General features: G+C 43.4%; 1 protein-coding gene across 1 annotated transcript in view; it reads right to left on the bottom strand.

The window, feature by feature from the left end:
• The window catches only part of LOC121551881 (DNA polymerase delta catalytic subunit), a 33,624-nt gene extending 20,749 nt beyond the window's left edge, over window positions 1-12,875 (bottom strand). Inside the window, exons 1-14 of the mRNA XM_045205059.1 lie at window positions 12,775-12,875; window positions 11,348-11,533; window positions 10,906-11,019; window positions 10,475-10,615; window positions 9,372-9,497; window positions 7,206-7,374; window positions 6,310-6,424; window positions 6,077-6,206; window positions 5,236-5,402; window positions 5,017-5,121; window positions 1,627-1,767; window positions 854-964; window positions 526-717; window positions 333-421 (exon numbers count right to left, since the gene is read on the bottom strand). Of these exons, the coding sequence (XP_045060994.1) occupies window positions 333-421; window positions 526-717; window positions 854-964; window positions 1,627-1,767; window positions 5,017-5,121; window positions 5,236-5,402; window positions 6,077-6,206; window positions 6,310-6,424; window positions 7,206-7,374; window positions 9,372-9,497; window positions 10,475-10,615; window positions 10,906-11,019; window positions 11,348-11,528 (1,781 nt within the window). The 5' untranslated portion in view covers window positions 11,529-11,533; window positions 12,775-12,875. The remainder of the gene's footprint in view (window positions 1-332; window positions 422-525; window positions 718-853; window positions 965-1,626; window positions 1,768-5,016; window positions 5,122-5,235; window positions 5,403-6,076; window positions 6,207-6,309; window positions 6,425-7,205; window positions 7,375-9,371; window positions 9,498-10,474; window positions 10,616-10,905; window positions 11,020-11,347; window positions 11,534-12,774) is intronic.
• Between the last annotated feature and the right edge of the window lie 625 nt (window positions 12,876-13,500).

Raw genomic sequence — 13,500 nt, forward strand, 5'->3', positions numbered from 1 at the left:
ACCCTTTCTCTGGCTCAATGACTAGCTCCAGTAGTCTTCAGAGAAGTGATACTCACCCTGTCTCTGGCTCAATGACTAACTCCAGTAGTCTTCAGAGCAGTGTTACTCACCCTTTCTCTGGCTCAATGACTGTAGCTCCAGTAGTCTTCAGAGCAGTGTTACTCACCCTTTCTCTGGCTCAATGACTGTAGCTCCAGTAGTCTTCAGAGCAGTGTTACTCACCCTTTCTCTGGCTCAATGACTGTAGCTCCAGTAGTCTTCAGAGAAGTGATACTCACCCTTTCTCTGGCTCAATGACTAACTCCAGTAGTCTTCAGAGCAGTGATACTCACCCTTTCTCTGGCTCAATGACTGTAGCTCCAGTGTAGTCTTCACCTCCCTCAGGCTTCACCACTGGCATGACCAGCCCCTGTTTCATTGCCTAACACACACACACACACACACACACACACAGACCACATCATCTTCTAGGTCCCAAACATTTAGGTGAGAACGTGCGTTCTAGAAAGTGTATGTGTGTCTCACCTGCCGCAGTAGCTGCGACACCACTTTGATCTGCTGGCCTCTGGAGAGCAGGTAGGTGAGGGGAACCCCGGTGACTCTGGCCATCTCCATGTAGTTGATCACACACATCAGCTTCTGCAGCAGACGCAGGGGCAGGTAGGCGTCTTTGAGACAGTACACTGCCAGGCGCCTCCGGGTCTGCTCATTACCATTCTGGGATAGAAGGAAGACAGAGAAGGGAGAGGAAACATCAATGAGATGCTATCAGTATCTGGGGGAAAGTCAGGGTACAAATAGGCCTCCACTGAAAGAAAGAAAGAAAGAACAAAAGAAAAGGAGAGAGATGTACCTGCAGATCTGTGATGATAGAATGCTGAACATCCTCCTTCTGTTCTTGCAGGAAGTGGAAGCTGACGGCGTTGAGTGTGTACGAGCGCAGTTTGTAGTCCCTCAGCAGCACCTGAAGGACCCACATGGACAGGTCCAGAGTCAGTCAGACAGAACACTCAGAACTGTCAGTCAGAACCCTCAGAACAGTCAGTCATACAGAACAGCCAGTCAGAACAACAGAACAGTCAGTCAGAACAACAGAACTGTCAGTCAGAACAACAGAACTGTCAGTCAGAACAACAGAACTGTCAGTCAGAACAACAGAACTGTCAGTCAGAACAACAGAACTGTCAGTCAGAACAACAGAACTGTCCGTTTGTAGTCCCTCAGCAGCACCCGAAGTACCCATATGGACAGATCCAGGGAACAGCATTAGAGGACTATCTTTGTATCTGTTCCATTATGGTGTCTGCCCATAGGAATCCCCCCCAGTTGACAGCTTTTAAAATGGTGGAAGCCCTCAATAGCAATGTCCATGCGAAAACGTTTTTTATCCATGATGACTCCTCTAACTAACTCTGGTCCAGGGACAGTCATACAGAACACTCACAAGATTGACTCCATCTTGTCTGCTACGTTGGTCTACAGTTGAAAACCTCTACTCCCAGAACCTAGCTAATCTAGTAGCTGGCCAGCATGCATTGCAAAATATGGTTCTGGGTTCCAACACTGGATGAGTGTATGTTATCTTTTCCTATACAAAAGGTCAGAGGTCAGCAGCCGGCCAGTTACCTGGAACAAGTCAAACTGAACTCGCCCCTCCATGTTAAGGATCTTGTTCTCTCTGCGGCCCATCTGTTTGCTCTGGAAGCTGGAGTCTCTCAGGACTGACTTGATGCCCCGTACTCTGCCCAGGTAGGGGAACAGATGGACCTGGAATCAGACATATCAATCAATCAATCAAATGTATTTTATAAAGCCTTTTATACATCATTAGTTGTCACAGAGTGCTTTACAGACATCCAGCCTAAAACCCCAAAGAGCAAGAGATGCAGAAGGACACAGACATTACTCCAGATGTCGCTTTCCGTTATTTTAAAAGTGGACGGACGTGGGCAGGTAAGAGGGAGAGCGACGCTACTCCATTAGCCTTTAAAAAGGTAATTGTTTATGAAAACAACCTTTTCGTGAATTTCATTTGAGGAAGATCCAAAAGGTAGTCATTATTTTGGGGCCAAATTCACAAATGCATTTCTTAGCATCAACAGTTTCTGTGTGCAAGTTGTTTTTTGTGTCGGACCAAAATCATTGCTGTTTTGGGGATATCGAGTATCTTATAACAGCCTCATCTCTAGTATCTTATAACAGCCCCATCTCTAGTATCTTATAACAACCTCATCTCTAGTATCTTATAACAACCTCATCTCTAGTATCTTATAACAACCTCATCTCTAGTATCTTATAACAACCTCATCTCTAGTATCTTATAACAACCTCATCTCTAGTATCTTATAACAACCTCATCTCTAGTATCTTATAACAACCTCATCTCTAGTATCTTATAACAACCTCATCTCTAGTATCTTATAACAACCTCATCTCTAGTATCTTATAACAACCTCATCTCTAGTATCTTATAACAACCTCATCTCTAGTATCTTATCACAACCTCATCTCTAGTATCTTATAACAACCTCATCTCTAGTATCTTATAACAACCTCATCTCTAGTATCTTATAACAACCTCATCTCTAGTATCTTATAACAACCTCATCTCTAGTATCTTATAACAACCTCATCTCTAGTATCTTATAACAACCTCATCTCTAGTATCTTATAACAACCTCATCTCTAGTATCTTATAACAACCTCATCTCTAGTATCTTATCACAACCTCATCTCTAGTATCTTATAACAACCTCATCTCTAGTATCTTATAACAACCTCATCTCTAGTATCTTATAACAACCTCATCTCTAGTATCTTATCACAACCTCATCTCTAGTATCTTATCACAACCTCATCTCTAGTATCTTATAACAACCTCATCTCTAGTATCTAAACTGCCCCCAGGGTAACTGTTTAAGCCCCTTACTTTTTTAAATCTTTAGTAACGACCTGCCACTGGCCTTGAGGAAATGACTCAACACTATACATGTCAGCTACTACAGCAACTGAAATGACTGCAACACTTATCAAAGAGCTGCAGTTAGTTTCAGAATGGGTGGCAAGGAATAAGTTAGTCCTAAATATTTAAAAAACTAAAAGCATTGTATTTGTGACAAATCATTAACTAAACCCTAAACCTCAACTAAATCATGTAATGAATAATGTGGAAATTGAGCAAGTTGAGGAGACTAAACTGCTTGGAGTAACCCTGGATTGTAAACTGTCATGGTCAATACATACGATACAACAGTAGCTAGGATGGGGAGAAGTCTGTCCATAATAAAGGGCTGCTCTGCATTCTTAACAGCACTATCAACAAGGCAGGTCCTACAGGCCCTAGTTTTGTTGCACCTGGACTACTGTTCAGTCGTGTGGTCAGGTGCCACAAAGAGGGACTAAGGAATATTGCAGTTGGCTCAGAACCAGGCAGTATGGCTGGCCCTTAAAAGTACACAAAGAGCTAACATTAATGATATGCATGTCAATTTCTCCTGGCTCAAAGTCGAAGAGAGATTGACTTCATCACTACTTGTTTTTGTAAGAAGTGTTGACAAACTGACTGCATCGAGCTGTCCATTTAAAATACTAGCACACAGCTCGGACAGCCATGCATACCCCACAAGACATGCCACCAGAGGTCTCTTCACAGTCCCCAAGTCCAGAACAGACTATGGGAGGCACACAGTACTACATAGAGCCATGACTACATGGAACTCTATTCCACATCAAGTAAGAGATGCAAGCAGTAGAATCAGATTGAAAAAAACAGGTAAAAATACACCTTATGGAACAGCGGGGACTGTGAAGAGACACACACAGGCACACGCTTACACATACATTGTAATATTGTTGTATGGTGGTTTTATACATTGTACATTTTGTATTGTAGATATCTAGAGGTGTAATAATGTTATATGATGTACTGTTTTATCTTTTGTTTTATATGTAATGTAAGTGTCTTAATGTGTTTGGACCCCAGGAAGAGTAGCTACTGCCTTGTCCCTAATAAATACAAATACCCTCATCTCTAGTATCTTATAACAGCCCCATCTCTAGTATCTTATAACAGCCTCATCTCTAGTATCTTATAACAACCTAATCTCTAGTATCTTATAACAGCCCCATCTCTAGTATCTTATAACAACCTCATCTCTAGTATCTTATAACAGCCCCATCTCTAGTATCTTATAACAACCTCATCTCTAGTATCTTATAACAACCTCATCTCTAGTATCTTATAACAGCCTCATCTCTAGTATCTTATAACAACCTCATCTCTAGTATCTTATAACAACCTCATCTCTAGTATCTTATAACAACCTCATCTCTAGTATCTTATAACAGCCCCATCTCTAGTATCTTATAACAACCTCATCTCTAGTATCTTATAACAACCTCATCTCTAGTATCTTATAACAGCCTCATCTCTAGTATCTTATAACAGCCTCATCTCTAGTATCTTATAACAACCCCATCTCTAGTATCTTATAACAGCCTCATCTCTAGTATCTTATAACAACCTCATCTCTAGTATCTTATAACAACCCCATCTCTAGTATCTTATAACAACCTCATCTCTAGTATCTTATAACAACCTCATATCTAGTATCTTATAACAGCCCCATCTCTAGTATCTTATAACAACCTCATCTCTAGTATCTTATAACAACCTCATCTCTAGTATCTTATAACAGCCCCATCTCTAGTATCTTATAACAACCTCATCTCTAGTATCTTATAACAACCTCATCTCTAGTATCTTATAACAGCCTCATCTCTAGTATCTTATAACAGCCTCATCTCTAGTATCTTATAACAACCCCATCTCTAGTATCTTATAACAGCCAGGTACAGCTCCAGTTGTTAGACTTACACAGGTCCACATACAACAATGCAATATACAACAAATACTGCATCAACAAACGTTGATCTGGCAGGTTAGACTTAGAACCTGAACGTTGTGAATCTAGAAGGCTCCATAGAACCATGGCCTGTCTGTCTGTCTGTACTGACCTTCAGGGTAGCTGCTCTGTTTAGCAGGTAGGGAAGGTCAAAGTTCTGGATGTTGTAGCCAGTGATGATGTCTGCATCCACTGTCCTCACAAACTCAGCCCAGCTCTGCAGAGGGAATAGAATGAGCCAATCAGGGGGAAACCTCCACTGCTACTGCAGTTGGACTTAAAGCAGCCAAGCTCAACTCCACACAGGTGTGTGTGTGTGTGTGTGTGTTACCTGTAGTAACTGACTCTCTTTAGTAAAGCACAGGACCTGGGAGCCCACGATGCTGGAGCAGGACTGGAGGGTGAAGACTGTGCGGATGAAGGGCTCCTTCTCTCCCTGGCGCTGCACCATGGAGGCTATCTGGATCACTGGGTCTTTCTCTGCCTCTGGGAATATCCCTGGAGGAAGACAAGAGTTGGGCCAACCTTTAGAATAGTAAATACTGTTCTGATTCTAGACTTTCAGTTACATAGAATAGTTTAAATATTCCTCATGTAATGTTAATGGGGAGCTAACATGGCTGCCATAGAATGTTCTAGTGTCATGGAAATGCATCATAATGCAGAAACCTCATTGGACAAACTCTTAATGCATGGCTCTGTCTACAGGAGCCAGTGGACAAGCCAAAGTCAATACAGTCTCTCCAGTCCACAATCATAGACTACAAAACTCACTCCTAAAATAAAATGAAGATGACAATGTTTCTTGGCATTATACAGGAATATCACAACGCATAATTAGATATCACATGACATAATGACAGACACCAGAGTACAGCACAATCTGCACAATAACTACAGTCAGACTGCGCAGAATCGCTGATATACAAATCACTTTACATCACAAATAACTTGCGAACTCATTATGTAATCAAGACTAGTGATATTAACCTCGACTTCCCCAAATTGACCTCCTCTAACACTGAATAACTCTGACTATGTGATGGTATAGTACTTTAGAACCCTGACACTGGTCGGTAATCACTACCGTACACAATCATTAGACAAATACACAGTTGTAAAATTAAATACAGTACAATATAGTACAGTACAATACAGTACAGAGCACACACCTTTTCTTCCGGCACACTCAATGTCAAAGCTGAGAACCCTGAGAGGAGCGATCCTCTGGTACTCTCCCTCCGCTGGGTGACTGATCAGCTGGGTCCATCCCACATCAACCTCATACTGACACAGAGACACCTATGAGAGGGTGGGGTATTGTAAAAGGACTGATATCTACACAGGCCTTGTATCTGGAACAGCCCCTCGGTTTGGAAAGGCACAGAGGTCTCCATTCTCTTACCTTGCCTGGGTGGTGAGTGTCAGTCTCCCCCACGTTCCTCTCCTCCCTCACCCGGTACTTCCCTTTGGGCAGCTCAATCCAGCAGCAACCCACCACATCACTGTCCACCATAAACCTAGCTCCACGGGAGACAGTGGACCTCATTTATCAACATGTGTACAAATGAATTAGTTAATTCTCATGAAAACCCACTGCTTACTGTGTGAAGTTGGTTGAAAGTACATTTCCCCCTAAAAAGGTCAAAATAATTGGTGTATATAGGTTGACACTGGAAGCCCTGAGGAAGTCATTTTGACTGCATATCAATTAAAAAGTTAAATATCTATTTTTAACGTCATGCTCCGCTCCTTCCTTGACTTAGCCTAAGTCTATTTAATTTGTGTTATAAGCAGTTTTAGGAGGACATGTCATTTTGTTTCACGGAGCGCCAAATAGTGACCTTTTCAAATCCTCCTAGTCACATGCAGGTAAGACGTTTTGATTTCTATACAGTATCAGAAAGAGCAGATGAGGTTTCCAACACACTTATCATTGTAAATTAACTCTCAAAATGTAAAAGATGAGCACTATTTCAAAGTAGAACTTTTTACAAGAATAAACACGTTCCATGCACTCCACACGTTCGTCTACAGTAACATAAACTAATGAAAATGCTATTGTGTTCTTTAATATGAAATAAATGATAATGTTACTCAAGACCACCATAAACACAACCAAGTTATTATTTTTTCGATAGCATATATAAAATGTATTTATTAGACTGTTAGAATGTTGCAGTCAAAATAGCTGCTCATTGAGGTAGTAAGCGGGGTAAGAGATCCCGGCAGTTTAAGGAATTAACTGGGCTAAAATGGCAGAGAAAAGCAGGAACGCTTATTTTTTTACTTCTCACACACCTGATCTCAAAGTCGATGTTAGCCTCGTAGGAAGAGAAGCTCTGAATGGGGAAGGGTCCAAACTTAAAGCCCTGCTCCAGGAGCCTCTTCGCCGGGGCAATCAGACGAGGCATTGCCATGGTGATGCAGAGGAAGTCCACAATCCGTTTCCCATGGTAACCATACATACCTGGAGGAGCGATGGGGAGGAAGTTATCAACTACCCTGTCAGCCTAATCAACACCATAGCACTACAAGTTTCACACACACAACTAAAAACAACAGTTCAACTTTTAACACACAGGATAATCCTCTGCATCCTTGACAAAAGTAGGTAGTTAAGGACTGATTGAACGTCTTTCCTTCGTTCATTCAACCAATTCGAACGCACCTTTCTTTACTACCCGTCCAAAAACATCTATGTTACCATTCTGAACTTTCCTTTAACTCAAATGACTATCAGAACACACCCTAAGTGTATCCAGGAGTCAGTAGTGTCACCACTAGACTAGCCTATTGGAACGCACCCTAAGTGTATCTAGGAGTCAGTAGTGTCCCCGCTAGACTAGCCTATTGGAACGCACCCTAAGTGTATCCAGGAGTCAGTAGTGTCCCCACAAGACTAGCCTATTGGAACGCACCCTAAGTGTATCCAGGAGTCAGTAGTGTCCCCACTAGACTAGCCTATTGGAACGCACCCTAAGTGTATCTAGGAGTCAGTAGTGTCACCACTAGACTAGCCTATTGGAACGCACCCTAAGTGTATCTAGGAGTCAGTAGTGTCCCCACTAGACTAGCCTATTGGAACTCACCCTAAGTGTATCCAGGAGTCAGTAGTGTCCCCACTAGACTAGCCTATTGGAACGCACCCTAAGTGTATCCAGGAGTCAGTAGTGTCACCACTAGACTAGCCTATTGGAACGCACCCTAAGTGTATCTAGGGAGTCAGTAGTGTCCCCACTAGACTAGCCTATTGGAACGCACCCTAAGTGTATCTAGGAGTCAGTAGTGTCCCCACTAGACTAGCCTATTGGAACGCACCCCTAAGTGTATCCAGGAGTCAGTAGTGTCCCCACTAGACTAGCCTATTGGAACGCACCCTAAGTGTATCTAGGAGTCAGTAGTGTCCCCACTAGACTAGCCTATTGGAACGCACCCTAAGTGTATCCAGGAGTCAGTAGTGTCCCCACTAGACTAGCCTATTGGAACGCACCCTAAGTGTATCTAGGAGTCAGTAGTGTCCCCACTAGACTAGCCTATTGGAACGCACCCTAAGTGTATCCAGGAGTCAGTAGTGTCCCCACTAGACTAGCCTATTGAACGCACCCTAAGTGTATCCAGGAGTCAGTAGTGTCCCCACTAGACTAGCCTATTGGAACGCACCCTAAGTGTATCTAGGAGTCAGTAGTGTCCCCACTAGACTAGCCTATTGGAACGCACCCTAAGTGTATCCAGGGAGTCAGTAGTGTCCCCACTAGACTAGCCTATTGGAACGCACCCTAAGTGTATCTAGGAGTCAGTAGTGTCCCCACTAGACTAGCCTATTGGAACGCACCCTAAGTGTATCTAGGAGTCAGTAGTGTCCCCACTAGACTAGCCTATTGGAACGCACCCTAAGTGTATCCAGGAGTCAGTAGTGTCCCCACTAGACTAGCCTATTGGAACGCACCCCTAAGTGTATCTAGGAGTCAGTAGTGTCCCCACTAGACTAGCCTATTGGAACGCACCCTAAGTGTATCCAGGAGTCAGTAGTGTCCCCACTAGACTAGCCTATTGGAACGCACCCTAAGTGTATCTAGGAGTCAGTAGTGTCCCCACTAGACTAGCCTATTGGAACGCACCCTAAGTGTATCCAGGAGTCAGTAGTGTCCCCACTAGACTAGCCTATTGGAACGCACCCTAAGTGTATCTAGGAGTCAGTAGTGTCCCCACTAGACTAGCCTATTGGAACGCACCCTAAGTGTATCCAGGAGTCAGTAGTGTCCCCACTAGACTAGCCTATTGGAACGCACCCTAAGTGTATCCAGGAGTCAGTAGTGTCCCCACTAGACTAGCCTATTGGAACGCACCCTAAGTGTATCCAGGAGTCAGTAGTGTCCCCACTAGACTAGCCTATTGGAACGCACCCTAAGTGTATCTAGGAGTCAGTAGTGTCCCCACTAGCCTAGCCATGGCCACTATACCTACTTTCTTTGCGTGTGATGTCCACCGCCAGTACAGTGACTGATATGTTGTCCTTGTTGGAGCGCATGTCCTTCAGCACAGCAGAGTTGAGCTCCCTTTTGAACTCACTCAAGTGATCACTGGTGAACCCTGAGACAGAGAGAGGAAGGGAGGGAAAAGGGATGAATTTGATATTTTTACTCCATTCCACCGACTCAGTGGACAATATTAAAGCCATTATTTTCATGTCATTTGATGGTTGGCCTAAATGGTCCATGTCATGATGCCAAAATGTTCCATTTTAGATTCTGCATTAACCGTGATCAAAAAGACATCCACAATTCCAACAGGATATGGTCTAAACAACGTAGCATTCTGCTTCTTAAAGGGACGACAACATTACTACTGTGACACCTAGAAAACATGCATTTCACACCCATACAATGCTTAGCTCACACTATGGCAACAGCTCGAACTCCGAACGTAAGGCGCTACAGAGGGTAGTGCGTACGGCCCAGTACATCACTGGGGCCAAGCTCCCTGACATCCAGGACCTCTATACCAGGTGTCAGGAAGGCCCAAAAAATTGTCAAAGACTCCAGCCGCCCTAGTCATAGACTGTTCTCTCTGCTACCCCACGGCAAGCGGTACCTGAGCGCCAAGTCTAGGTCCAAAAGGCTCCTTAACAGCTTCTACCCCCAAGCTATAAGACTGCTGAACAATTAATCAAATGGCTACTGGACTATTTACATTGAACCCCCCCAGCTACTCGCTGTTTATTATCTATGCATAGTCACTTTACCCCTACCTACATGTACAAATTACCTCGTCTAACCTGTACCCCCGCACATTGACTCGGTACCGGTAACCCCTGTATATAGCCTCGTTATTGTTATGTAATTTTATTGTGTTACTTTATTTTTTAAACTTGATTTAGTAAATATTTTAACTATTTCTTGAACAGCATTGTTGGTTAAGGGCTTGTAAGTAAGCATTTCACGGTAAGGTTGTATTTCACCTGTTGTATTCGGCGCATGTGACATACACATTTTATTTGACTAATTGGTCTGATATATAGAGTAACGTATCATTATATTATTCATTTTCAGAGAAAAGGGAAAACTCACCATTGGGGGCAGGTGTGTAGAAATAGGGGGCAAAGCCGTGCACGTGGCAGCACACACTGTTCCCGCTGTCCGTCACCCCGAACATGCGGATTATTGGTACGTTCCCCTGAGACTGACCTGGCATGCCAGCCACAGCAGCCCCTGTGGAACAGACCATCACAAACAGTTTAGGTCGGTGTCATGCCTCGCACTCCTGCCTTTATACATGACATACAAAATGGCCTTTAAAAGTCTATGGCAGTGAGCAGGTCGTTAATCTGCGTTGGATTGAATCCCAGCCTAAATATGCTTAAACTAAAACGATCATGTTGGTCCCATGGACCGTCAGGCATTGCCTTCATAGATCCACCTATGATCTTGAGAGTGGCTACATTTCTCCAGCCTCATCCCTGAGCTTTATCGCAACAGATGTTGACTGTGACATAGCTTACCTAAATAGTAGTCGAGGTCGATCTGTTGGAAGACCAGGGTGTCAGAGTCCGGGTTAAGAGGGGCGGCCTGCGGCCGACGCCATCGGGGGTTGAGGTCTGCTGAGAACAGCTCACCTGCAACCGGGTCAGGGGTCACATGCAGAAGACAAGGGATTGGTCAGTCAGTGTGATGTTAAAGAGGCAGATTGGTGAAAAATGAATGAAACTCTCCACCAGTGTCAAACGGTAGCCTGGGTACCAGCCTGTTTGATCATTCCACTCCTTGTCATGCTAAACACATAGTAGGCCTACATGGAGTGGAATGTTAGTTAAACAGGTTCTGCATTTCAGGCTAGTCAAATGGCAGAAAGCCTAAACATTTCAGTCTTTCCTGACAATAGAAATCTCCGGTAAGCCTAAAACCAGCTGGCACAACGCACAGAAACATGCGCTCTCCTCTCACCAACAGGGATGACATCATGCCCTGCCTGTCCTTCCCTCTCCTCCATATCGGCTTCTTCAAACAGGGCGAGTTCCTCCTCGAAGATTGACGGGCTGTCTTCCCAATCCCCGCCAGTTTTACCCCGCTTGGCCTGGGATGCCCCGCCCATCGGTGGGCCGCCATTCCTCCTTTTAGCATCCATGTGTCCTACAGGAGACACCAATGGACCAAAGAGTAGTACTTTACATACCTTGTCAGCATTTGTATCAGTCATGTGTGACTGTTGCTGTTTATATGTTTGTACACACACACATATATATATATATATCTCTTATCTGACTTGCCACAACTGAAGTTCCTTCTGGAAAATTTAAGTAATTCTATTTAACCAAATAGGCTACAGCTGGTAGAGCATGGCGGTTGCACCGTCAGGTCGTGGGTTTGATTCCCGCTACTGCCATCCATACAAAAAAAAAATATGGACACACTACTGTACTATAAGTCACTTTCGATAAAAACATCAGTTAAATGGCATGTATATTATATAGCCAGGACTATTGCAGCATTCTGATTGATATAATTCACTGTCATCTCGCCAATGTAGCTATGGTGAGCTTTCAGGCGCAGAGTGTCTGTCTGGGCATCACTCAGGTGGACAGTGAAGGTTGTTGTGTTCGCTAGCTAGCTACCCTCACAATTCAATTCAATATTTAGGCCACTGCATTTCAATGCCTATTGATTCTTGAAATGCCTCATGAGCTTAGTAGAACGGTCTTACCCCACCATAATCCAAAATATAAGTGTCTTTGTAAACAATGTAGCTATAGCTTCAAAATATGTTTAAAATTAGATATAATTCTGATCTCATGTAGATTGTCACTTGTTACATTCATAGCTCCATCTATGAAGTTGAGTGTAACGTTACCTAGCTAGCTAACTAGCTACAATATCCAGCCCTGGCTATTCCTGTGAACTAACTATAGCAAACCAAGTGGCAGGGCTGCAGTTTGGCTGAAAGACGAATGAAGGATTGTGCCTTTAACAGCTAACTTAACTAGCTACAATAACCAAATCCAAATATCACTTTCTAACTTCCTAGGTAGCTATCTGTTGGTGAAGTTGAAACACTGGTAACTACTGGTCACATTTGTAAGACGAGCAGGCATCATTTGTAGTTAGCTACCAGTATTAATAATTAATAGTTACATGTCGCCGTTGACGTGTTTTTCTGCTGCAACGTGAACTTCTCAACGTTGTTGACTAACAACAGCAACACGCTTGCAAGCAAGTTAGCTCTAGCTAACAAACTAGCCCTATTTCAATTGTGAATAGCTAGCTACGAAGAAACAAATGAGTATACTAGTTAATTATCATCCGCATGTATTTGGCAAACGGACACATGTAACATAGCTAGCTCTAGCTACTTAGCAATAAAATGTTGTAGCTACCTTTGTTCAATTTGGTGACTTCGATCAGATTCAATTTGACAACAACTCCCGCCACTTGTGTGTTCAATTCGTGAACTTTCACCGCGGGAAAGCGCTGAGGATTTCCGTTTTCCCGGTAAAATTACGTTTCTACAGCGCAGATGGTGATTGGTCAAAAGAGCGGAAACCGTGTCTGTACAAACGGATGGAAGCAGCGGACATATTTGGTGTGGCTCAAAGAAAGAAAACTCTGCGTGAGTTGTGTTTGATAGCTACCATACCAAGACGTTTACATCGTGGTGACACTAAATTTGAAGTCTAATCAGAGAAAATAGACTTTAAAATAGATATTAAACAGAAGTATAAAACACTTAGATTGTATCCCTATGGTCTAATTACATTTTCGTCATTTAGCAGACGCTCTTATCCAGAGAGACTTACAGTTAGGCCCCCCGTGGGAATCGAACCCACAACGCCATGCTCTACCAACGTATACCACTGGGCAGTGGTCTGCCGGCCATTCCCTCCCCTACCCTGGGCCAATTGTGCGCCGCCCCATGGGTCGCCCGGTCGCGGCCCGGATTCGAACCAGGATCTCTAGTGGCACAGCCTTAGACCACTGCGCCACTCGGGAGACTAATAACCTAAACCAATAGATGAAATAGATCTTTATTCAGATTATTATATATTTTTGTTTATAAGCAATGTGGTTCACTGTACTGTATTTATCGTTATGGGTTACTAAAG

This window comes from Coregonus clupeaformis, chromosome 19 (genome assembly GCF_020615455.1).
Source record: "Coregonus clupeaformis isolate EN_2021a chromosome 19, ASM2061545v1, whole genome shotgun sequence".
NCBI lineage: Eukaryota > Metazoa > Chordata > Actinopteri > Salmoniformes > Salmonidae > Coregonus > Coregonus clupeaformis.